The sequence below is a fragment of the Octopus bimaculoides genome, chromosome 18, assembly GCF_046866305.1.
Source record: "Octopus bimaculoides isolate indiv1 chromosome 18, ASM4686630v1, whole genome shotgun sequence".
Lineage (NCBI taxonomy): Eukaryota > Metazoa > Mollusca > Cephalopoda > Octopoda > Octopodidae > Octopus > Octopus bimaculoides.
Window position 1 is genome coordinate 27606676 of NC_142945.1, and position 27524 is coordinate 27634199.

General features: G+C 33.1%; 1 protein-coding gene across 3 annotated transcripts in view; it reads right to left on the reverse strand.

Moving 5' to 3' along the window:
* Nucleotides 1-27524, reverse strand: part of LOC106876439 (triacylglycerol hydrolase DDHD2) — a 64362-nt gene that overhangs the window by 19381 nt on the left and 17457 nt on the right. Inside the window, exons 2-10 of one of the 3 annotated variants that reach the window (XM_014924984.3) lie at nt 23345-23677; nt 20922-21272; nt 20295-20482; nt 17910-18053; nt 17598-17636; nt 11685-11702; nt 5476-5539; nt 2313-2402; nt 1696-1837 (exon numbers count right to left, since the gene is read on the reverse strand). In XM_014924984.3, coding sequence (XP_014780470.1) covers nt 1696-1837; nt 2313-2402; nt 5476-5539; nt 11685-11702; nt 17598-17636; nt 17910-18053; nt 20295-20482; nt 20922-21272; nt 23345-23677 — 1369 coding nt within the window. The remainder of the gene's footprint in view (nt 1-1695; nt 1838-2312; nt 2403-5475; nt 5540-11684; nt 11703-17597; nt 17637-17909; nt 18054-20294; nt 20483-20921; nt 21273-23344; nt 23678-27524) is intronic. The other 2 variants (XM_052974486.2, XM_052974487.2) reach the window with 2 other exon arrangements.

A 27524-nucleotide genomic window follows, 5' to 3' on the forward strand; every position in this document is an offset into this window, starting at 1 on the left:
CTTTCACCCACTCATCCTGGTTCTTCTATCATCTCTCTCTCTTTTATTCACATTGCCTAGAAGGAATAGAAACACTGCTGAGTACTAGCTGGGACTACAGTAGGAATAATCAGCAATCACCTGAAGTCATGATTTGCTGGAATATTACCCATACGATCAACAAAATCTGACCAATCACACCTTCACATGGAATAGACTCCAGTGATGATTCCAATTTTTGGTGCGCTTCCTTCTGAGCCTACCAATCAGTATAAATTTGACATGCCATAACTAGAGAGCATTGACAGAGATGATAGGAGATGGCCAACAGATATGATGGGCAACAGCTGACAACACAAAAGCAATGAACAGTCAGAAGACAGAAGACATTAGAAGTCAGTAGTACAGTGAGCAGCTAACTACACTTTATCTGCTGCTGCAATTACAAGAAGAATAACATTCAAAACTCTCTCAATGTTTTGTCATTTGTAGTAACAACATTTGTTTTCTGTGCATGAAAAGAATAAAATTTTGTTGATCAAAAATTGCAACAGACATCAGTGTTCTTCATACAGGACTCTTTAGTTTTGTATGTACAAGGCAACTTCAACAGGGCTGTTACCATGATAAACTGCAGCCACTACACACTGTAATGTTGCTGGTAAATGAATAGAAATAACACAAGTTCAAGAGGACCCTTTATTCTTGTCAAAGACATTTCTCTAGTGCTGATGCTATGAAGAAATGTACCCAGTATGTACTGTAAAGTGATTGGGGTCAGGAAGGGCATCAAGATGACACAGCAAAAGTGTTAAGGCTGCTCCCCCTGATGAAGAGGATTGGCTTGCAAGAGCCCTATGCCAGTGTCACATAAAAAACATTTGTGCTGGCACCATGTAAGAGTGCTTATGCTGGTGCCATGTTCCAAACCCCTAGCACACACTGTAAAGTGGTTGGCATTAGGATGGGCATTCAGCCATAGAAACCAAGCGAAATCAGACTGGAACCTGATGAAGCTCTCCGGCTTGCCAGCTCTGGTTAAAATGTCCAACTCATGCCAGCATAGAAAACAGATGATGATGATGAGGGCAGTAATTCTGAATTTGAACTAACTCAGAACATGACAACCTGTCTACTCATGCCAGTATGGAAAGCAGACATAAAAATGATAAGATAATTGCACTAAAGCCAATAAAGGAAGTTTTATAAGGTGGTTTGAGCTATGATAAATAGCAGGCAAATTTATTTCAAATTACACTCCACTCTTTTGACAAAACATATGGGATGTGTGCCTGCAAAGATGACATGATGATTAGAGCTAATCTAGAGTTAAACAACAGTAGCAACAATTAAACAAAATCACGTAGTTCATAAAGAAGCCTGTTTGAGGTTGTTCAAGCTGCAAGAACTAGCAGTCAAATCTCACTCAAAACACATTCTACTATTTTAAAAATGAAAAGTTACATTGGATAATGTCTGTCCTGATTACATTAGACATGATAAAAGATAAGGTGGCCAGACTAGAATGTCTTTGGATTTGCTCGATCAAGGAGCTAAATGACAGAAAAACCACACACTTGTTCAAAGGAGATTTACAGTAAATACATTCCAAGTGCAATATCAAAATTTAATTCAAAATCCTTGTAAAATTAGATTGTATTTAATATTACATGTACCATTAATTCAGCATTAAAAAGAAACAACCCAAGTACTTACTTATCTATGCCAGTAGCTTCACTGTGCAATGCAGAATGCCAATGAACTGGCAGATATTCAACACGACCAACATAGCCTGATCTAATGCCTTCACTGAAGTGAGATTGTAATAAGGTCTGTGAAATTGAACGGAAGTCATCAACTGAAGGGAAAAAAAAAAATGTTATCAATTCAACTGTGATTAATTAAAGTAGATATCACTTAACAAATCAACATTTTGACTGATCGTAAATACAATTAGAAATGAGAATTTAACAGCAATTTATATGGAATAACTTTACATTAAGGAGTGGAACATACAATTTTCGGTAATTCATACTGCCTCATGATCCCAGCAGACAATGGAAAAGGCATTGACCCAGAAGATGGCAGGGGAAATGCAGTGGGACAACTACTCTGACTCATGGGGCTTGCACTTGCAGGTAGCCATCACCACCCTAATAGTGGTGAGCAGGGATATGGTCCAGCAGCCAAGAACGTGAGAGGCCTCCACTACCACAGGTATAATTAATCAAACTTGATCACATTTGAACTTCAGAAAAATGTATCAAATGTCATTATTACAAACACAAAAAAATTAGTGAAGTAACTTTAAACTATAAAACAATATTACTTACCGCATTCGACAATACTGCGGAAGCGTAGATCACAAACAGGTCCAATGCCATGAACTATAAACACAAGATGATCAATTTGCCCAGTTTCACCTAAAGAGGATGTAAGAAGAAATAATTGAAACTCATAAAATTCCTTAAATAGCCTGAAAATTCAAACCTACAACACCTTGGATACAAGAGAATAAAATTTCGAAACAAAAGAAAGGAAAAAAATAAAAACAACAAGCACATCAATCTCATATATATATATATATATATATATATATATATATATATATATATATATATATATATATTGTTGTACTTGGGGATGGTCATATTGCCAGTTTAGCCAATATATATATATATATATATATATATATATATATATATATATATATATATATATATATATATATATATATATCTCACTTAGGAATCGTGAGACTAATAACCTGGTGTAGAACTTCAATATGCATATGCTTCAGAATGAAGCATTAATCGAATACAAAGTAGTAATAAGAAAATGTAATGACAAACGAATAAACTATTATCTTATGAACTTCATCATTAGCTTACAGTTGTTTCTGATTGCCTGGGCAACACCTTACAGTTTCACTGGAGCCTCAAAAATTAAATGCAATTAGTCCATTACATCGTATAGCAGAAATAGTTTTAAGGTAATAAAGTTCATAAAATAATCATTTATTCCTTTGTCATCTCATTTTCTTTATATATATATATATATATACATACATACATACATATATACATACAGAGGTGGGCACTGTTAATCGAAAAGTTAACTTCGTTAATCTGTTAATTCTTTGAAAATGTAACGGAAGCTAATGTTAATCCATTAACATTAACTTTAATTTAAAAAAGCCATAACTGACTAAGTTGCTTCATAACTTCCTGAAAAATGGATACTTTTTAACGAAACTTTCACCAAATAATCACTTATATCCTGTAGATTGAGTGTATGCAAAGATTGGTAGGAAAAAATTTTCCGAGGGGTTGGGGTGAGGAGTTTCCCTCTTCATAACTTTCTGGAAAATAGGTATTTTTTAATGAAATTTTATACAAATACCTTTCAAATGGTGTAGATTACAATTACAAAGAAATTTGCAGGCAAAATTTTAGGAAGTGGGCAGGGGAAGGAGTTTCTGGACCAGACAGCTCACATAAGTTGGAATTTCTCCATTTTGATGGGGATTTTTACCAATGTTTTTCACCAAAGTCTTCAGAATGATGAGAGGGCATCTTTTCACCTCACCCCAAAAAAAATTTGGAAAATATTTTTTGCATTCCCACAACCCCCCTCACCACCCCAGTCAGAAACGATTTTGTCCATTTTTGTTTTTTCTCACTATGCACTTAAAACCCTTGAGAGAAACATTTTCAGTTTAAAAAAAAATTGTTAATGATTTCAGAGGAAAATGAGTGATTTAAGGGAGATTTGGTTGTTGTTTCAAGCACATCCCAAAACCTGCCTCCTCGTTTCTTTCTCACTCACACATCTACTGATATTTTTCAATATTTTTCTCGGTGGGCTAGAAGAATTGTTAGCACGCCAGGCGAAATGCTTAGCAGTATTTCGTCTGCTTTACGTTCTGAGTTCAAATTCCACCGAGGTCAACTTTGCCTTTCATCCTTTCAGGGTTGATTAAATAAGTACCAGTTATGCACTGGGGTCGATGTAATCAACTTAATCCTTTTACTTGTCCTTGTTTATCCCCTCTATGTTTAGCCCCCTATGGGCAATAAAGAATATTTTTCTTCCCATAAACAAATTTTATGGAATGATAACGTCAAAGTTATACATGGGTAGTCCCAACTGAGTGAGGCCATGTTTTGTGTGAAAGAGAGAAAAACACTTAAAAACATCTTTAGTATTCATATTAATGTCAAATGTAATGCGTATTTGTTCATGTTATTTTGAATTATTCAGGTTCAAGAGAGGTGTCCACAATATTTGCTTGTAACTTAGTAAATTTTCTACATTCAGATTTGAAATTTTATCAGTAGGTGCTTTATATACCACTGGTTTATAGTTATGTAATTTTAGCTGATCTTGCTGAGTAAATTTGACTTTTATGGGCAGGTAAATTTAATTAACAGGCGTAAAAGCATTAACATTATGAATAAACACTAAAATTGATATTCTTAATGCATCTTACTTGTTTGATTTGTTACTAAAATTATCCCAGATGGCAACCGACAAAAATTTTGTCACTTTTCAAGATGAGGTACATGAATTTGAATTAATTAAGATGCAGATATAATCGGTACAAGATTTTCTTTTTTTTTTTGGTAAATATTTCATACCTCGGTGTGGAATAACTTTTTCCACAGTTTTTTTTGGGGTGCATTCAACCTATCTGACCTCCAAACCTGCCACAAGCCACTTTTTTTCCGGAAAAGAAAGGTGGGATGGGTGGTGGAGACATCAAAGTTTCCCACCAATGGAGTTTTGCTTTGCGGGTCTTTTTTTCTTTTCCAGGTTATTTTGCATGCTTTCAACGAATGTGACATCGAAATCACATGTAAACAGCTCCTTTTTCCAGAAAAGGAAAGGTTTGCCTGCTATTTCTAGCATGCCCTACTACAATGCAACAGCTATCTGCATTCATACCAAAATATTTACCAACTTTTTCCTTCCATTCATTTTTTCCACTGTATGGAAGTCAATATTTTCTCTGCTGACATCCACCTCAGCGAGGTCATGGATTAAGTGAAAACATATCAATCATTGTTCCCTTTTGACAGGACAAAGAAATTTCCCTCTGTCTTTGCAAGCAACAAGCAGGTGAATTTGGTTTCAAATCTAGGCAGGGCCAAACGAGGTCCTACAAGTTACTTATAATAAGTGGCGTTATTTTGGGGTTGAAAGAATGACGCATACAATATTAAATATGCTAAGACAATCTGAAAACAATAAAAAACTTTTAAGTGTTTACCAGTTTTTATGAAATTTTTGGGCTAATGAACTCGAGTTAACAGAAGCTAAATGTAACATAAGTTAATTAGTTCAATAATGATTTTCAAAGTTAACTTAAAAGTTAAATCATTAATGAAAATGTTAACTTCGTTAATTAACGGTTAACAGAATTATGCCCAGCTCTCTCTCTTTATATATACATATATATATGGAATGGTAGAAAGTAAGAAAAATATTGTTCACCATCATATACTGTAGCAAAGTCTTCAATTCCTCTTTTAACTACACGTGGTCTCATTTGTTCACCCTAAAGGGAGAAAAAAAAAAAGACAGCTTTGATAAAGTTATACAAGACAATTTCCTAAATTCTGTGAAAGTGTGTTTGTGTGTGTGAATGTTTTATGTATATAAAAATGTGAATGTAAATATATGTATGCATAAATGTGTGTGTGTGTAAATCATATATGTGCATCTGTATTCTTAAATAACTGCTTTGCTTTGTTCCTTTTCCTTTGACACAAGAGTACACTAAGCTGTTTATGTAAATAAGGTGAATTCTGATGGATTAAGCCTGTTGTTTACAGATCAATTACATTCAGCCAGTAACTTTGGGTATACCTATATTTCTAGACTAGCATTGAAGTATTTTGGTCTCTAGCCAAGGATCCCAGTAGCCACGAGTACAAATGGCAAGTCAAAACTTGATATAAATACAAACTCTTGGACAACTTATTGCTTGTCCATAGACATTCTCCACGTCATTTAGTTTATATCAGCTAGAGAACTAAACTTCATTGCAGGGAACATTTTTTCCCTCCTACACAGGAGTCTCTTAATTTGTTTTAGCATTGAGGCAGCTGTAACCTATTAATACTCTTCACATAAAAGCCTCCCTAACTATGTCTACCTTTGTATTGCGTACAGTGTTTATGCTTTGTTAATATATTAATTTGCTATTATTAATTTGGGTCACATCTTCAACATCACCTTGGTAACAAATAGCTTCCAAATTTCTAAGTCAGGATTCAAAACTGAATCTACATTGCCTACAAATTCTCGCCAGTTACACTAGGAAATTCATGAGAGTTAACTGTGATCTATAACCTTTACATGTCATACATGGGTCAAAGCTGATACAGAGGAAAAATCTTTCATTTAGCTTGTCCTAATTTGGTTAGAAAGGAAAAAAATAAGCAACCTCAAATCAGTTTCATCTCTTTAGTCACTCAGCCTCAGGTCAAAGAGCATCTCTGCTTCTCACTTCACATATGGCTCTCTTATTCTTACTCTCTTTAGCAGTCCTCCACAGATGAAGCTTACGTATGGAACGGGCTATATAATTAACACTAATTTGTGCACTGCAACAACTCAAAGTAGTTGTAACTTACTTTGCAATAATGATGACACAAAATAAAGGACCATCTCAACTAACAATTACTATTATTCTTCTCTCATTTATTCGGTGCATTACAACTGATCGTTATAATTCTACAAAGTTGTCATTGTTGTATTTTAAGCATCCCTGTTAAAAGAATGTGTGTGAATGTGTTTCTATGTGAATGTGTCCGTGTACTTTAAAAGTCTTAGATGTTTAAAGAAAATATACTTAAAAAACCCAGAGAAAATCAAAAGAATAGTAATCTAAATTATTTATTGTTGGAATAATGGCTGCCTTGGAAAGTTGGAATAAAGATAACTTTCACCAACCATTATCTGAATTATCTCTATTACAGTTATCAGAGACACAGATGATATATTACAGCAGTAAGTTCTCAGCAATTTAAGATAAAAATCTGCTCGTCACAGATCTCTTCACTAATATAGCTTTACGAAATATAGAGAAACCACAATTTTGTGTATTTTTCTCTTGTTTAAATATCTTGGTCTCCCACCAATGCTACGTGTATGACAGTGGGTTTACTGCAGACAGTAGCAGAGAAGCGAAGAATATTTGTACATCTGTAAATTTAGATAAATTTGTTTGCGGCAGGAAGGTAAAAATCCAGATATTTCAAGCAAAGCCCTTTGTCAGAATAAGAAATTGTTTAAAGCTTAGGTTAGCACTAAGAATATTTAAGGAAAGGAGGTCAGGAGGTCATTCCCACAGTGACAAAGTGAAGAGTTTGAGGAAGGATAGTGATGGATTAAAATAAATCTCAACGCCGACTAGAGAGGGGAGATAAACGGTGAATGGTGTGAAGTAGCCTTGTAGGTGTATAAGCACATATACACACATACTACCAAGAACACAAATGGAATTAACACAAATGGAAAAGTAAAAACTATTATTTTGATAGAAAAGGAAGTTAAAATGCATATATATTGTTGAGAGAGAATATGTGACAGTAAGTGAATGATAAACATTTTTTTTTAAAGCTTTTCAGGGGCATTGAAAAAAAATTGCATTTGAAGAACATATCTAGGGAGTAAAAAAAAGGGATAATGGGGCAAAAAAGTGTTACTAGATCAATAAAGTGTAAAGGAAGATATATTCTGAATTTAGGAGAAAGAAAGTGGGGTAATGTGTAAGATGTAAGGATTAGAAATGCATCAATATGCACATGCAGGGATCAATATGAATACTCATGAAGGTAAAAAGATGAGAAGAAGAGGAAGGGTTACATAAAAAAAGAAACCATGCCAAGTGTAAAGGTAAGTTGTTTCTTTTTATGTTTATGGAAAGGTGAGGATCCATGATATGCAGAAATTCCAGACTCAGAGAGATGATCAATGCAGTGGTGTGATGGATTGAAATGATGGGTCATGAATTTGCTTAGATGAATATCAAGAAGATGGATGTGGATACAGTCCCCAAAATATTGCCCATTTCTTTCTATATATAATGCCTGTGCCACCTAGTCTGGTATCTTGCTGGTTCATCACCAATTTATATCATGATTGTCTTTCAAATGATGAGGGTTCATAAGATAATTGTTAAAGACGTGTTGAAATCAACTAAACAATCATTTCCTCGACACAGAATTATTATTATTATTATTATTGAGTGAGAGAGCAGCACATGCCATTAAAGTGACACTGGGGTACAAATATACAAAGCCCAATACACCCATCATGACTATCAGTCTGATAAGGGTGTACACCAGGCACACGCATCACAACCATGTGTGTCTGACATGGTAATTTCATATCGAAATAAACAGTGCATAACTTTTCAGGTGGGGCCCAGATAGAATTTTCTTCAGGTTGAGTAGCCTATTCCACTCAAAATGTCCCTGAATAAGGTTTGTTTAAGGATGTTGAGCAAAACATCCATGTTTCCAAAGGTGAATTATTCAAACCCTAAAGAACTCCTCTCAACACATGGCTATGATGCTCCCCCACTACTTCTGCTTGTGATCAGAGATGCACATATCAGCCACCAAGGGACATGCTCAACTGGTTAAGTTCAAGCAACTGACAAGCAAATCTGTGGTATTGAGCAGAATATTTGCTGTAGCCCATCTTTTATACCAAGACAAAACAATGAACATAACACTTCCAATCAGTTAAGATCAAAAGCCATGAGTGCCACTGCTTGGTACTACATCAGAGCATTTATTATTATAATTATTATTATCCATCAAAGGAGTTCTAGAGGGTATTGGTGGGTCATGAAATCATAACCTCCTGCTGAGAGCTGAGGTCTGAATGCTTTCAACAACATAATCTGCTAAAAATGTTAATGGACCAGGAGGTTGTATTAAATGAAAGGCATGATGTGCCTACATTTAAAGGTAAAAAAAAAGGGGGGGGGGAGAAAGCCCTTCTACACATAAACATGACCCATTAGATAACACAGCAACAGACATGTGAAAATTCAAGGCCAAACAACAATATATGAACAGTGTCAAAAGTACCCAGGAACACAAACTTAAGAATTTAGCTTGATTTTATTTCAAAAGCAAAAATAAAGCACAGAAATAAGTGAACCTTGCAAAAGACAAAGAAGAGGCTCTGAATAGTGCCTGCCCTTTACCACTGAACTGATATTGACCTCACTAAAAATTCCTACAATGCTCCATGAGCAGTATTTATGACCCCACTGAATAAAGAAAAGCAAACATGAATAAAATAAAGCCACTTGATTATTCTTATAAATCCATAAGGTCCAATGACACAAACACATGAATGGATGATTATGGAATAATTAAAAACAAAGTAAGTCAATGTTAGACTGCTGTTCTGAGTGTACCCCATAAATTATAATCTCTTTGGCATCAGCAAATAATTTGTTTGCTGGTTGCTGTAAACAAGAGTCCATGCTGTTGTTAGATACATTGGTTTGAGAGGAAAGCTTTGATCATAGAGACATACAATGAGTTGAAACACCACAGTCTCAAAATCCCTTCACACTGATGACTTGTATGTGTCACAAACACACATTATCTAAAAGGGAGAAGATGTTCTTCATCAACAAAAAACAAAGGTGGTGAGATGGTCATGATCAAATCTGCCAGAACACACTAAGAATGAATAGATACGTTATAAATTCCAATAGATGATTGTAAGTGCTGAAAAGTAGACTATAGTTGTAGAAGGTGGAAGTGAAATAATGGCAAGTTAAGAATTTGCTGTTAGTATAATAAAATATTCATAACCAATAATAAAGAGAGGACAACTGAAAATGTTAAAAAATATAATTCATTTGTTAGGACATAACAATTTAGAGGCATACATTGCCAATTGTGAATCTTCTAGTTTAGCAACTGTAGATATTTACAAAAGACATAGAGACACTCAAACACTTGCACAAAACATGATGATTGATACCAGAATAGAGATGAAAGCATAACTGATATGAGACAAATGTTACAAAAAAATGTGCTTCTATGTCTGTTATTCAGATAAAAAATAGACAGTATTTAGAGAGCTTCATTTAATACATTAAGATAATTTTTCTATGAATACCAAAATTTTGAGAGTTAAATATCTGGTTCTAGAAAATATTACTTTTAAAATTTCATCTTTGTCAAAATTAAACAATATTAAAAGAAAAAAATATATTCTTGGCCAAAACATAATTAAAATGTTTGAGTGACTACAAAATATTCTGATCAATTATTTGGAAAATTGAAGCATTAATTAACATTAATAATTATACATGCTAGTCTTTCTAAATACCCTCTTATAATGGTGCTTTGATGTTGAAGGAAAATCATATGTTCTTGGAATATTTAGAAGTATTTTGACTATTAAAGAATAAATACTAAATGAAGCATGAGGGAACATTTAAAATGAAATAGAATAACACATGGTTAAAGCTAAATTATATTTTTTGCTGAACTTTATACACAAGATATGAGGGGTTTGGAAAAAATTCTTGCTTTAAAGATATTTGCATTGGCTAATGTAAGCTAAATTACCCAGTTATTGATGTTTGTGAGTGACCAATTAGAATTATGATTAAGTTCACATAATGCAAACAACATCAATTGCATCATATTACCTATGAACAGAGAAAGCTTTTTAGGGGTTTTAAATACAGTTAATTGTTTTATGCACTATTTCTGTGCATAAACTGTGATGTAGCCTAGAGTACAATAGTTCGATAATGAAATGAGTTTAATTAATAGGGTTAATTTTGTTTGCTAAATTGTAGACAGTGACTTTGTAAGAAAGGTTAGAGAGAGGTAATAAGAAAGGCTCTTAGGTAAATATATAATAAAGATTACTCTTATATTTGAGAAAACATCAACATAAAATGAACTGATGTGTTTCAGATGGAGATAATGACTAGCTTATACGGAGATGAACATAATAATAGGGAGATAATCATAAGAAGCCATCAGTAAAATGAAGAATGAGGATGTGAGAAACTATGATGCTGGAAAGAGTAGCATCATTCTTTGTGAAGCATCAATAGTTCATGTTTAAATATTGGTCAAGACAATTACAGCTAATTGCCTTACAATCATATATGTCATAGATTAGGAAAGGAAATTATGAATTTGCATTATGTTTCTTATTGTTTACAAGAAAGAAGTCTTGTGTTGGTTACTCTCATTTTACTAATAATTACTATCTCTTACAGCGAGTGTAATGATAGCTTCCTCTCAGTATAAGCCATTTAATTTTTACCACTAATTAAATTTCATACTGTACACAGACACAAAGATATAAGTGATATACATTTTTACAGTAATCTTTTTTTCTTACTCATCATTCCCAAGAAGGCCTATAGCCACTGAAACCATCTCTAGACTGACAGGATAGGAATAATGTGTCAGGTTAGTCACATTATTTCAGTTGAAGAAATGCATACCAACTCAAAATTCCAAGAACATATTTTATTTTTAATTCTATTAAATGAAAAAAACCTAACTGAAGGGATTGTTTTTTTCTTTTAAGGTTGATACCATGCTAAACTAAAGGGTGATTAAAATTCAAAAGGAAAACATATAAAGTTCCAAACAGTATTCACACAATTGAACAAACAGATGAAATGCACTCACCGGAAGGGAGTAGACACTCTTGAAAGAAACAAAATTAACATTATATTAGACTTATATATTCTCATAAAATAAAAGTAATAAAATCACAGTTGTTATATATATATATATATATATATATATATATATATATATATGTATATATTCCTGGTCAAAAGTCTGAATACAATGATACAAATAATGTTTATATTATAACTTATGATGCAGATAGAATGGACTTTCTAATAAGCAGATAAGATGACAAAGAATTGTGAAAGTGAAAATGTCAAAGTTATACTGCTCTATACATGGTGTGATACCTGCTTTGCTGCTAATAAAGCACCAATGCAATCAGGCATGCTTTCACCAAATTTTTGTAGTAAACTGGTGTTGTCTTCTGTGTCCAAACCTGCAGTAGCTTTTCTTTTATATCCAAAATTTATTTAGCTACAATTTTCTTTCTATATGATATCATGCATTTTCTATGGGGGTTACTATCAGCAAATGATCCAAATAGATTAATATTATTAGCTCTAAGCCAGTCTCCCATACACTTTGCAGAATAATAGAGTACCCTCACACTGAAATATAGTGCAATTAAGGATAATCCTATGAGTAGGAAACTTTTTCAAAATATCAAGTACATTTTAGAATTTGTAATTGTACCCAAGACTTTTCCAAATACAAAATTTTTCTTTTGCAAAAAAAGCACCCCTACCAATACCATAATGGAAAACACTGCTAGACTCTTGCAACTATATATTTGGGAATGTACCTTGAGTTTGATAGACAGCAAATAAAAACACCACTAGAAGCAAATTGCTTAATGGGTGTTTTGTCATTAAATATGACTAAGTTAACCCTCTTTAAACCAATTTTTATGATTCCTGCAAAATGGCAGGCAACCCTGCATGTTGTTTTGTGAGAAGTCTTGCAACAAGATTGAAGTCTTTCTAAAATTGACATCTTATTGTTTCAGTGCTGTAGTTTATTGTTATTGAAAATCATGTTTGTCTGTTACTGTCAGATGAAAAAAGGGATGCAACACAAAGATGATGACTCATGTCATAAGGTTTGCATAATCTACCAGGTGATTTATATCCAGTTGTCTGACGAAGTTGAGACAAGGCTATCTGGACAGCAGCAACAGGTACATCTAGTTGTGTAGATACCTTCCTGAACATGAGTCCACTGCCACAAAAAACAAGAATTTCAACTCTTTTTCAGATGACAATTCCATAAATTCATAAAAATTGATATATATTGCAGTGCCAGAAAGGTTGGATATATATATATATATATATATATATATATATATATATACATACATACACACACACACACACACATACACACATAACAGTAGTTAAGTATGATCCAGGGATCCAAGTTAGTTAACTTCAAGTAATAGGCAGCTAGTATAGATAACAAAAAGTGGACAGTATATGATAACATTTACTAGCATTGTAGGTTACACACTCTTTCCCATATCAAAGTTTAGAGAAATTGATTAGCTGATTGTTTCTATACAATTCATGGTTTAGCAGCTAATGCTGCTAACAATGTGAATAAAAACCCCAAAATATAAGGAGTGGTAGAGGGAAAATATTGGCTACAATTTTTCATAACCCACTGACATTTAATTATGTAGGTCGTTACAAAACGAACACTCCTCAGTATAGCTAGTCTTGAGGCTGAGTCACCTCAATAAAGTTTACACTGATGCAGGAAGTAAGACAATGTAAACTTCATTGAAGTGTCTTGGCCTGAAGACTAGCTATGGTGAGGAGCATTCATTGCATAATGACTTACATAACTGAACATCAGTGAGTTATGAACTTGTATATATAATATATAAACTCAGTTACTTGCAAATATGGAACAGAGAATTAGTTTTTATCTTCATATCAAAAAACATATTTAGAAAAATACCAAACTGCATTCAGACTTTTGATAAGGATTATATATATATATATATATATATATATATATATATATATATATATATGGGAATTTCAGGCTAGAATAATAACTATCTTTTCTGAAATAATATGTCTTAAGGAAATATTCAGCAATTACCAAATGTTACAAATTATTTTTCACACTAAATCATTTTAAGTGAATAGAGTGAGTTAAATGTTGTATAGTTAAAAAGAAATTAATTTTGGTCTAATATAAATAGCTTAACTTTACAAACAGATTTTTCTTAAGGCAATAACAAAACCAAAATAAGAAAATAATATATAAATTAGGTTTGTATTTACTATTAAATAAATACTGATATTTATGAAATCAATGTTTATTGAATATAAAAGATTTTTACATGAAATGGGAGCAAAAATAAAGTCTGTAATAGTAGCCAACATAAATAGGTAAAGTTTAGGGGAAAGTATTATGTTATTTTAATGAAAGTTGTATATTTAACCAGTTAAGCATGCCTGGAGGTGTGAATGTATCTTAGGTGAAGAGGTAAAAAGGGGAAAAATTAAGTAATATTAAACTCCAGACTGTATAAATAGAAATACACATAAGAACTTGTGTAAAATATTCAGAGTGATTACCATCTCATCTGTAGTTCTATTAGATATATCAATAGAGTTTGAAAGGTAAAGGATAAAAACTAAATTTACAACTTGATTGAAAGGACCTTGAAGGTAGAAGCTATAAGATTAGAAAGAGAAAGACTTTTAGGAAATATAATAATGAGTAGTATAATCACTGAAAAGCAAAGTTTATAGAATGTGGTAAAAGTAAATAATATAGATTTTATGTTATTGTTCATTTAGTAAGGTGCAATGTAACTAAACAGCAGTAAAAGTTAGTTTTAAATAACATTTCAGTTTTATATGAAAATGTCTTAATACTCTTTTAAATAACAACTTTAGAAAATGATAATTTAAACCTAACAGAAATAATGTGTGAAAAAACAAAAGCCCGTTAGGAGTTGCAAGAAAAAAAAAACTTAAAAAGATAGTAACAGAGTATAAAGCATAGCTAGCTGCAAAGGGTTTAAGTTTCAAATGGTATAGACAATTAAAAGTGGAGGGGAAATATGTTAACCATGAACATGTTACAAAATTGACATGAATAATGAAGGATATATTTATATAAAATGTTTAAATTTGATGAACACTGATGTTTATGAAAAATTCTACTTATGAATGTATAGGATAAGCAAAATAAAATGCCATGCAAAGAATATTAACAGTGAAATGAAATGAAACTGAATTCTCTCTGGTCAAAGAAAGAAAAGGATACAGAAACACAATCATTCTAATACATAGTCATGCAAAAGAAAGAAATTTGGGTATAAAACAGCAGCAAATGTAAAAGAAAAGTTTGAAATTTCAGTACTAATAAAATAATAATTCAAGAAGAAAATATTTAACTCTTTTTGAAACACAATGTCTGTAAAACACTTTAGTATGACTCAGCAGATATAAGATTGGAATCACTTCTAGAGAAACTACCTTAAACATACAACTATCAATATTTGATGAATGACAAAACAGGCAGCGACTAAATCTGAACAAAGGTCAATTTGCAAAGTGTAATTGTATCTCATTAGTTACAAATCTATCATACGTTGAAGTAAATTTATGAAATGATGGTAAAACTTTACTTAACTTTTTCCATATTAACAGTATTCTCTAGGCTGATTATTTCTTCAAGATTCTAAACAACCCCCAATCAATACTCTAGATGTTTCCAATTATAATAAAATGCCACTCTAATATTTTACAGTATTTAGTAAATATTCAACTGGTACTAAATCAAGACATCTATAAATAAATACAGGACATATTATTTTAGTTATAGAACTGGAAATATCTTTCATCAGTATTTGAACATTTGTAAAAATGTCAAATGAAACTATTTTGAACTTATGCCATTTTCATGATGATGATGATGATGATGACGACTGTAGCAAGTAGGAGTATCTTAACAACCAAAGAAGTATTAGAATATATATGTGTGTATATATGACTAAAAGAAGAAAGTACTTAATCTAATGTGTTCATTGCTTTTATAATTAAGGTTGCAATTTCCTCTGGTCCTATATAGGTGATGCATGTGATCAAATAGATGACTCATTAATATTAGATAACTAATAGTTCTAAAGAAACTGAAAGTCATATTCAGTTTAATTGGTCAGAGGCTCTCAGTTTGATTTGGAATTTTAGTAAAGCATTCCTTCACCAAAAAAATTTAAAAAGCTAAATATGCTTACATTTGTGGAATTTACTAATTTATAAACTTTGTTGTGTTAAATCATATTTGTTTATTTAGGCAAAAAGAAAACGAACCATATCATTGAAATAATGCACAAAAAATCTCCACTCAAAAGAAACTCTCAACAAAGAATAATGCACGATTTAAATGATGAAATAATTATTTTCAATATCAGTGAAGCCGCAATTAGAGTTTTATAGGAATTAAAAGTGTCAATTTGCATTTAATACAAGTATATTCAATCCAATTTGGAGAGGATTCAGTATGGTTACTAATTTCATTTTCATAAGTCAATACAGGAAATACTTGAAGTTAGGTTGAGATGAATAAAACCTTACAACTAGAAACTAATTCAAAAACAGAGTTTCAGTGACAATTATACGAAATAATTCTGATTACTCTTTTGTTTCAGTCATTTGACTGTGGCCATGCTGAAGCACCACCTTTTAGTCAAATAAATTGACCTCAGCACTTATTCTTTGTAAGCCCAGTACTTATTCTATTGGTCTCTTTTGCTGAACTGCTAAGTTACAGGGATGTAAACACACCAACATCGTTTGTCAGGTGATGGTGGGGGACAAACACAGACACACACACATACATATAACAGGCTTCTTTCAGTTTCCATCTACCAAATCCACCCACAAGGGTTTGATCAGCCTGAGGCTAGAGTAGAATACATTTTACCCAAGGTGCCACACAGTGGGACTGAACCCAGAGCCATGTAGTTGGTAAGCAAGCTTCTTACCACACAGTCACTTCTGCACCTGATTGTCTAATTTTCTTTTAATTTAGCTACTTGTCTAAGAGAATAATAAGTTCTAATTTAAACACAAAACCTTAATTTTGAAGGAACTGAATCAATCCAAGTTCTTCATATATACTTCAGTAACCCAAAGGATGGCAGGCAAAGCTGACTTTGGTAGAATTTGCACTCAGAACACAAAGAGCTAGAACAAATACTAGAAGACATTTAGTCCAATACTCTTACAACTATACCATTGTCTATGTTTTGGTAAAAGATCTTTAAATATTTCATCTCATTACATATCAAAGTTAAATGGTTCTTATAAAAGATTCTTTCACATAATAGTCACCAAAAATTCATTTAGAGAAATATCAAATCTATTGACACTCACACACTATATTAGGAATATAACTAGTATGAACATGATCTGAATAAGAAAAATACAAGTTAAAGCAAATACCTTAGTAGTACCATTTATAAAAAAGATTTAGCTATTTCACTACAGTAATTGTATTTCTGAATTCATTCTATTAGACAACTAATTATAAATGAATAGCAGGTAATGAAAGTAATATGATTGAGAATAATTTACCTAGTTATTTCTAATATTGCTACCATTTAATAAATATTTAAGGAAAACTTTAAAAAGTTTACATGTGGTTATGCCTGATTTTTGGTACTACTAAGTTGAAGTGATAAATCTATCTAACAGAAGCAATAGCAACATCAAACAGAATTGACAGCTAATAAGGGTGTATATCTCCATTAATTAAAAAAGAGTGTAATCTAAGAGAGAAAAGTTAGTGACACAAATTAAAGGAAAAATACTTGTGGTATCACAAGTACACACATGAATACACACAAACACACAGAACTGATATATATATATGTTGAATATAAGTGGGAGAAAAATGACACCTAGCAAGGCCAAGAGAAGCTGCAAGTGCCGAACATACCTGTAGCCCGGCATATTGGGATTCATTAGACGGGGACAACTGGAAGTGGAAATAAACTAAAGCATAAAACATAACCTAAAAAGTCAAATAAATTCTACACTCTCCTCTCTTCTTTTGGCAGTCATGGATTTTCAAACATTAACAAAAATATATGAATAGTGACAATTAAATTGGATAACTGTGTCAAAAATTACAGATTTCTAAATGTCTATGAGACACACAGACAACAATATTACATTATAGGAAATATATAAAGTAAGATGCAGTTGAAATAGAAATGAAAGATAAAAAGGAAGGTAAGATTATACATACATGTATAGTGCCCCACTCATCTGGTTGAGAGGAAGTCTGGAAATGAACTATCACATTAGGATTGTGCATGACAATGGTTTCTCCGCCAGGAAATTCAAGTTTTTTATGCCATAAATTGTTCAAAATAGCATTTTTATATTCTTCCTGAAAATACAAAGAAAAAATATCTTCTTGATCTGTTAATTGAAACACCCAATATCACTAAGTATCAGTGCACAACAGAAATTTGGAGCCCAAAAGTGTATCTAGCAATGGAGGATTCATACTTTAAATTCTTGTTCCATTGTTCAAGTCTCTGATCCATTCAGCCATCTTTGCACCAAAGACAAAAAAAAACAATGAATTAGATTTAGATAACAAACAAAACATTTCCATATTTTTGAATGTTCATTCCCATTTCTTGTTTGTTATATTCTTTTGTAAGTTATTTTAAAATATTAAATAAGTGAATCTTAAAAGAGTTGGGATAATGTATATATCCCAAAGGAAGGGAACAACACCGTCATCACAACCATCATCATTGTTTTTATGTCCACTTTCCTGTGCTTGCAGGATTCAGATGAAATTCATCAAGGCAGATTTTGTGGCCAGATGTCCTTCCTGTTGCAATCTTCATCTCTTTCCAAGTAAGGCAATATTTCCTAGTCCTTTGAATACAAACACAATGGCTGGGCATGCTTTCACAGAAGATAGCAATACTGGTTGTATGACCAATAACATTAAGTTGCAACTAGCAGATAATGTCAAGACATGGAGACATGAAAACATACACATAGATATGTGTGTGTGTGTGTGTATATATATATATATATATATATATATATATATATATATACACACACACACACCATGGTTTTCTGTGAATCAATTTTGATAAAACTTTTCCCAGCTGATTTGAACACTATGGCAACACCATTGTTATGCCTTCATTATTCTGTGTAACATCCTTTCATTTTTATTTCAGATTCTTCAGTTTTGGGGTGATCCACACTAATAGCTTTTGAATGAAAATAACCTATCCAGACATTTTTTGAAGGGTAATAATACATATTAAGCATACATTGAGTTTATATTTAACAGAAAACCATAATAACATAACATTTATTGACATAATGAATTATTTAGCCACATGTGTACCTTTTCTACATGTGTACCCTTTTAGTCATGGAATCTGTCAATTTCTTAATAACAGCAGGATGGACTGCCTCTGCTGCAGCTTTGATGGTTGCCCATAAATATTTTTTAGAGGGTTGAGATCCAGAGATGCTGGCAGCCACACCATCAACCTTTTGCATTGTATGCCATAAGACCTTAGTAATGTTTGGGTGGTCCTAGCAGAGCGGAAGGAAGTGTTGTCATGCATGAATATGAGGTTCCTTAGAAGTGACAGCAGTATGTCATCTAGCCAAGACCTCCTTCAGGAGATTGAGGTAGGCGGTTGCAGTCACTTTAACCCCTCCAGGCACCCTAACTGGGCCAACTAGTTTGTCCCCAATGATAAGCCTACAACATGACTCCTCCACCCTGTTGTTGACGTAAACGTTGGTGATGCTCATCTCCAAAATAGACCCAACCATTTGCCCAACCATCAGGTCCGTCAAGGGTCACCCTGGTTTCATCAGTGAAAAGAACACACCTCATGTCTAACATCATGTACTTTTGGGCCCATTGAAGCCTTAAACTCCAATGATGGGGCGTTAAAGGAGGCAGTTTCAGGGTTTCTTACACAGAAGCCATGATCCTGAGGATGGAATTTCTGGTGGTTTTCGGTACATGAGGAAGTCTGGAGGCAGCGAAAATGGCTTTGCTTGTTTGTTCAGATTTCCCACATAACTTGTGGTCAATATTCCTTAGATCCATAGCTGTCACAGTCTTGGAAGTCCCAAAATTGAATTGTTTCTTCCTTAGCGAAGGGTCCTTCAGGAATCATCTAACCGTATCCACATAACGACCTAACTTCTCTGCAATGACATGAAGAGAGGTGCTTTTAGCACTTTCCTCGATGATGACAGACTTTTCTTCATCATTAAGGCCTTTTCCACGTCTCATTGTTCTTAGAGAAGCGAAACCCTATTAGCGTGGTTCACCCAAAAACTGAAGAATCAGAAATAAAAAAGGACGTTACACAGAATAATGAAAACATAACAATGGTGTTGCCATAGTGTACAAACCAGCTGGGAAAAGTTTTATCAAAAATGATTCACAGAAAACCGAGAAATCCTAAGTTATTAGCATGGTCTGGGTGTATACACACACAAATGGGCTTTTTTTAGTTTCTGTTTCAAAAACCCACTCAAAAGGTTTTGGTCAACTTGGGACTATAGCTGAAGATTCTTTTACAACAACATAAAATTCAGAAACGCAATTTGTAAAATAAAAATTCACCTCAAGTTTTTGAGCGAATGCTTCAGTATAAGGCACATATTTGTTGTCTCCTTCTCGCTTGTAAAACCAAGTACTTCGACGGACATGGGTATGATCTTCGTTCCAATAGACAGCTTTACGAATCCTCTGATTCACTTGAATATCATAACGGCCACCATCAGTGGCAACCACCTCACCGTCAGCACAACCTGTGGTTCAGAAATTATAAATATAATAATTACCATTTGTTGGATATACTGGGAGACAAAGATGCAGGTTGAGCTGAGAACACTTCTGAACATGTTAAAATCAAAACTCTAAAACAGTGGTTCTAAACTGGGGTCTGTATAAGATTTTGTTGTTAAAATCTATGTGCAATAAAATTGCCTTTATTTCTACAATACACAAAACATAAAAATTTTTTTTTATATAATTCCTAATAATATTTAATTATAAAAATACAGTAGGATTTTTCCATGTCCATTGAATGGTTATGGAGGCCCAGAAGAGTAAAATAGGAATTAAAAGGGTCCACAGGCAAAAAAATGGTTGAGAACCACTACTCTAAAACAACATGTAGCTAGATAATAGACATCTGAAAGTAATAGAAATTATAAAAATCCTCCAAAGAAGCATTAATATATTTACCATTCTGGAATACAGTCTCCAGCCTAATTGAATCGACAATTGAAAATGGAAACCAAACTTCACGGTTTTCAATTCTTTTGCAATAACACCAATGGGCTTGAACTGGCTGGTAAAATGAACTGTTGCAATCCACTGGTGGCTGATAATTAACAGATGTCATTTGTTGGCTCTGATGAAACATAGTGGGATCAGAGGAAGTAGATGTGTACATGGGCATTTCTCCGACTTTGGGAGGAGGACCTACTTGTGACTGTACCCTATAACTCTTTGGATGTGCAGGAGAGTAAGTTTCAACTGGTGGTGGAGCATATCGTAAAGGGCCTTTTTGTCTGTATCTGTTAGGAGTTGAAGCTGAAAATAAAATTAAAACAAAAAGAAAAAAAACTAGTCACTGAAATACTAAACAAAGTCTACAAACCTTCCTTTCTGGTGTCGGACCTAGAAATATTCTAGATTAAATAATAGTTTACTGATATTAGTGTCAAATTTTGGCACAAGGTCAGCAATTTTATGGGAGGGGGGAAATCAATTTCATTGACCCCCAGAGCTCAACTTGTACTTATTTTATTGACCCCAAAAGAATGAAAGGCAAAGTTGACCTTGGTGGAACTTGAATTTAGAACATAAGGATGAACAAAATGTTGTTAAGCATATTGCCCAGCGTGCTAACGACTCTGCCAGCTCACCACCTTAATAGTTTACTGATATTAGAATCCATATGTTTTATCTAGATTCTGTCATGGCCACAAGCAAAACAAATTAAATAATAATGAAGGGTTGTTTGCCTTTCTTAAATTACATTACCTGAGTGGTGGTAGAGTTAACTATTCATGAGAGAGATTGAAAGATTCATAATGTTGCACTGTTATGTCAGCTGTTTCATTTAAATATGAAATCCTATCTTATTATAAACTTGCTCCTGATCTATTTTTATGAACATGACACAAATTTCAACAAATGATATCAGGCAATCTTTTTTTTTTTTATTTTTTATTACAGACAGATACAAAAACAATTATTATGAAATAATTCTGAGATGTTATCCACGTAAAACAAAAATTAAGTTATGTTAACTTACTATAAGGATCATAAAAAAAAAAACAATAATTATGCAGAGAAGAAAAAGCAATATTAGTTAATGATTAATTTTTCTCACTGTCTCTGAGTTTTCTAAATAATTCTATTTTCTGCACTACTCAGAGTACTTTCTTGAAAATTTACTGAGAAATTATTTCATTATTAGTTCAACAGGTTTGTTTGATGAGGTCATAGTTTCTGTGGAACATGATCAAAATAGTCTCTCATACATGCTGACATAATCAAAATTAGCCATTGATATCATTTTCCCTTTAAATAATCATTTCCAGTTAACTTTTTAATGAGGAGCAGCATTAAGTACGAAAACATTAACTTATTATGAAATAACACTGTTATATATTTCTTAACTACAAGAATTATATGTAGTGTTTAATGCTTGCTCTAGTACTTTAAAAAAACCGTTTCATATTAGATCATATTTTGAACACACCTATAAAGAGTAAAGACCAATAACTTAAATTTCATATTCTTTAACAGGACTGAAGCCATGGTAGGGCTGTGCTTTCAAGGTTTTTCAGTCTACTATATGGATGCCAGTCCTTCTAGAACTTCTTTTATCTATTTCTATTTAGTGGATAGCTAAGTGCAGCTGAAATGTATCTCATTTTTTTGAGAGCTATCCACCTTATAAAGACTTAAATACTACAGTATACATAATATCATTGTTGCTTTTAACTCCACTCTTTCCAAGCTGGCATGGGTTGGACTAGACTTTTTCTGAAGGCAACCCTTACTGGTTTTCCAAGGAAGGTACTTTTTTCTATATGTCTTCACAAATCAAACAATTGTCAAATGTTTTGCTTATAATAGATCACAGCTGAAGTGGTGTCAATCTATCAACATAAAGACAGACAACACTCAACAGCTTCTACCAACTAAATTTTATTCAAAAAGCATTAGTCAGCCTGAAACTATAATAAACAAAAAAGCACTTGCCCTAGGAGGTGACACACAGAAAGATGGACCCCAAAACTAAGTGATTTCAAAGGCAACTTTTTAACCATTACATATATATGAGACAGGCTTCAGCATAGTTTCCATATACTAAATTTCACTTATAAGGCATTGTCAGCCTGAGGTTTAGGCAAAAGACATTTATCAAAAGTATTGCATTGGAATCAAACCCAGGATCAATACAGCCATGCCTATGCTCATATATAAAATATATATTCAAATGCTAAATGAAATTTTCATTTCTTTTTAAATGCAAGTGGTGCTAAAAAAAACACTCAAAATCAAAAACAACAAGTAAATGAATTACCATGCAAGTCATTGAACAAATGATTGTGTTATATGTTGGATTATAGGTAAATAAAAAATCTTACTAGTTTCTGGTGAACTAACTGTAAAAGGTGACATAGTTGGTGGTTTGCTCCTGTCTGATACAGAACTTGTTGTAATAGGATCGGGAGGCTTTTGAGGAACAGATGGCATATTTGGAAAAGAAGCTGATGTAAACATTACAGGAGCATCCGTCTTTGGAATGGTCTTCTGTTGTGACGTAGAAGGAAGATTGTGACCAACTTGTGAAAAAGGGTCTACACTTGCAGAATTAGATTGTTGAAACATATTAAAAGGGGTTGCTTGCTGACTGGCTGAAGAAGTGGAATTTTCTGGTACATTCTGTCCAACAAAGCTATCAGCCTCTGCCTCCTCATCTGCATTAAGAAAAATTTGAAACTTCATATAATAATGCAAAACAGGTTATTCATCACTGTGTCTTTTATTAAACTACCATCCAAATGGTTTTCTTGTTGTATGCTTTGGTAAAGAATTGGGTTGTATTCAGAGTATTTTCATTCATGGAATAGATTTCTCTTTTACTATGTTGTTCCTAGCCTTACTAATTAGAGTATTGTGGTTATTCATATTATAGTAAATAGTCTTATTTTGATTATTCCTGTTTTCTCTGTTTGTTGCCTTAATGTTCCCACTTTTATCTTAAATTATACAGTTATGGTGTATGTTGCCAGTATTTATAGGTTTGTTTACATTAATGTGGTTAGGAAGGTAGTAATTATTAAGGTTTATAAACGGAATTGGGTTGAAGTGTTTCCGGTGCATTGATAGAGAGGGAAGATTTGGAATTTCGGGTTTATGTCTACGGGGCATTGATCTAGGTGCTTACTTACAAGAATTTTTCTAGTCATAGGGTCCCGGATTTGTTGCCTGTGCACCGTAAGTCTATCCTTCAAAGTTAAGCTAGTTTGACCTATGTAGTCACCAACACACCCTTCACATTTGACAACAGAGATTAAATTCTTCGAAGCACAGGTGAAGTGATTTTTTTATGGTAAAAATTCGACCTGACTTAAATTTGGATGTTGAACCCTCTAAAAGGAAAATGCAAGTTCCGCAGTTAGGGCGGTTGCACTTTTTGACTAGTGGGGTTGTATTTTTGGTGGGTAATTTGGAGCTGGTGAGTAACTTTTTCAGGGATTGTGGTTGTCTCTTGCTTTTAATAATCTTATGTGTTTCCAGTGCCTTTTTCATTCACGGGTCCTTTATAAGGAGGGGTATGTTTTAGTGGATGATGTTGTATGCTTCCATGTTCCTTGGATGGTGTGTTGATATGCAAGATAAAGTTTTAAGTGTGTCTTACAGTGCACAGGCAACAAATCCGGGACCCCACGACTAGGAAAATTCCTGTAAGCAAGCACCTAGACCAATGCCCTGTAGACATAAACCCGAAATACTAAATCTCTCTATCAATGCACCAGAAACACTTCAACCTAATTCTGTTTAAATAAGGAAAGCATACTCATTAAAAAATATAAATCACAGCTGAATATCCTTCAGAAAGAAGGAAAAACAGTAAAGAGAAAAAGGAAAAAAGACTCAATTTCTCCACAAAAAAATAACCAGGAACAACAAACAATTTTAAAAAATCTTTAGTAACAGTCTTCCGCCTGGGTTTTGAAACTGCAACTCCAACTCACCATACAGACACGAGTTGCTGACGTCACCTACCTCTAGACCAATGAAATTTTACAAAAACCAGTTACTGACGTCACCTAACTCTAGACCAATCAAAACCGAACCTCAGCAAATACAAGGAAATGATCCTTTAAGAGAATCAACCAACCGGAACGACTGATGACCGTTCCCCATAGGGAAGCCAACCAGGCAGAATGACAAACTTGACCACCGGAAAAACAAGACATCAGCAGTATTTTAACAAATCAAAAATCAGATCCAATCGAGCAAAAAAATATAAATACACCTGATTCCAAAACATACCGCTACAAGCGAAAGCTTCTATGGAAAGAGGATCAAAGAAACTGTAAACCAAATTCCCTTTTTTTACTACCTTCATTTCTCCCTTGTTTTTTTACCTCTTAACTCAGTATGACTGAAATTTTGATGAAACTCATTTCTTGTCAATTTCTACTAACATTAATGAACATTGTACATTCAAACAAACTGAAGTACAGTTTTAATATTATTGACTGCTATGAACATTAAACTTGTCAACATTGAAATGCCAGTACCTGGCCTCCTAATTCATAATTCTAAATTTGTCAGTTATGAACAATTTAATTTGTCAACACTGAAACATTTTTACTTCTCAACATTGAAACTTTCAAAGTTGTTTTTCTCATTTATAATTTTAAACTTTTACCATTATTAAACAAAAAAAAATATTGTTGAAACTAGTTCGGTATGTATGTAAATAAATGTATTTTAAATAATTACAAGTTTTCCAAATTTAGGCGCATTTTCAACAACATATTTGCCTCTCTATCTGTATATATGTGTGTGTGTATTTATAAATATATATATATATATATATATATATATATATATATATATATATATACATATATATATATATATATATGTTGTTGTTGGCACTCCGTCACTTACGACGTTGAGGGTTCCAGTTGATCCGATCAACAGAACAGCCTGCTCGTGAGATTAACGTGCAAGTGGCTGAGCACTCCACAGACATGTGTACCCTTAACGTAGTTCTCGGGGATATTGAGCGTGACACAGTGTGACAAGGCTGACCCTTTGAAATACAGGTACAACAGAAACAGGAAGATAGAGTGAGAGAAAGTTGTGATTAAAGAGTACAGCAGGGTTCACCACCATCCCCTGCCGGAGCCTCGTGGAACTTTAGGTGTTTTCGCCTCCACTTTATATATATATATATATATATATATATATATATATATATATATATGCTCATGTTTTGGTATGCTGCTATATTTCATGTTGAGAACAATTTAGGTCTTAATAGACACAAGATGTGATCTATTTCTAGCACATTAATTGTCCACGTTAGTGGTCAACGTTAATTTTTTAAAATGTACCTTAATGCCCTGAGATTGCAGATACTATTTCTGAATCTCTGATTCTTTAGATGTGCTGGCCTCCTGATAATTGATCGATATTAATTAATATATGATTAATTACCAGATTTTATAATAATATTTTACCCATTACCCATGTTCTCATACTGAATATATACGACGCAGTAAATATTTTCTGCAGATATATTCCTGGAATTAGCGCGCCAAAACGAAGACTTTTGAATTTTGCCATTAAGCTGTAATTAGCAGAACCATATGCACGCGCACCCATGGCGGTGGGCAACTCTGTATACGATTCTGATGATTGCGGTTACATTACAAATCAGGCTGAAGAGGAATGGACAAATGGTAAGATTTGTTAAATCCGAAACCGGTTCCTGTTTAAGAATGCCTTTTTAGGTGATTTTAAATGTCTTGCCCGCTCACGTTTTGGTATGCTGCTATATTTCATGTTGAGAACAATTTAGGTCTTAATAGACACAAGATGTGATCTATTTCTAGCACATTAATTGTCCACGTTAGTGGTCAATGTTAATTTTTTAAAATGTACCTTAATCCCCTGAGATTGCAGATACTATTTCTGAATCTCTTTGATTCTTTAGATGTGCTGGCCTCCTGATAATTGATCGATATTAATTAATATATGATTAATTACCAGATTTTATAATTATATATATATGATAGATAGATAGATATATATATATATATATATATATATATATACATACATACTAGCTGATATACCTGGTAATTCCCAGGAAAGCAGGGCTTATCCCTTGGTTCCGTTCTCATAATTGTTTCGCTAATCCAATAATAACAATACAAAGTATGTAGCCCTTAAAATGGTTTTTGTGCATTTAAAGAGAATACCGAACTGTCTTACACAGGATCTTATCTTTAGGAATTCCCAATAAGTTATGAATACTGAAATTGTGAAGTCAGTTATGTAATAACATGAAATTAATTACCTGATAGTAAGAATTCAAATGAAGTAGCCCCGAAAAGGGGTTTAATGCGTTCCCAGAGTATATAGAACTTAAGAGGAAATACTAATAAGGTATGTATACTAAAATCATGAAGCGTGTTATGTAATAACAGGCTAATCAGATATGAGGTAATAACAATTCAAAGTAAATAACTCTGAAAAGGGCTTTTGAGTGTTCCCAGAGAATATTACCCTTAGGGGTGC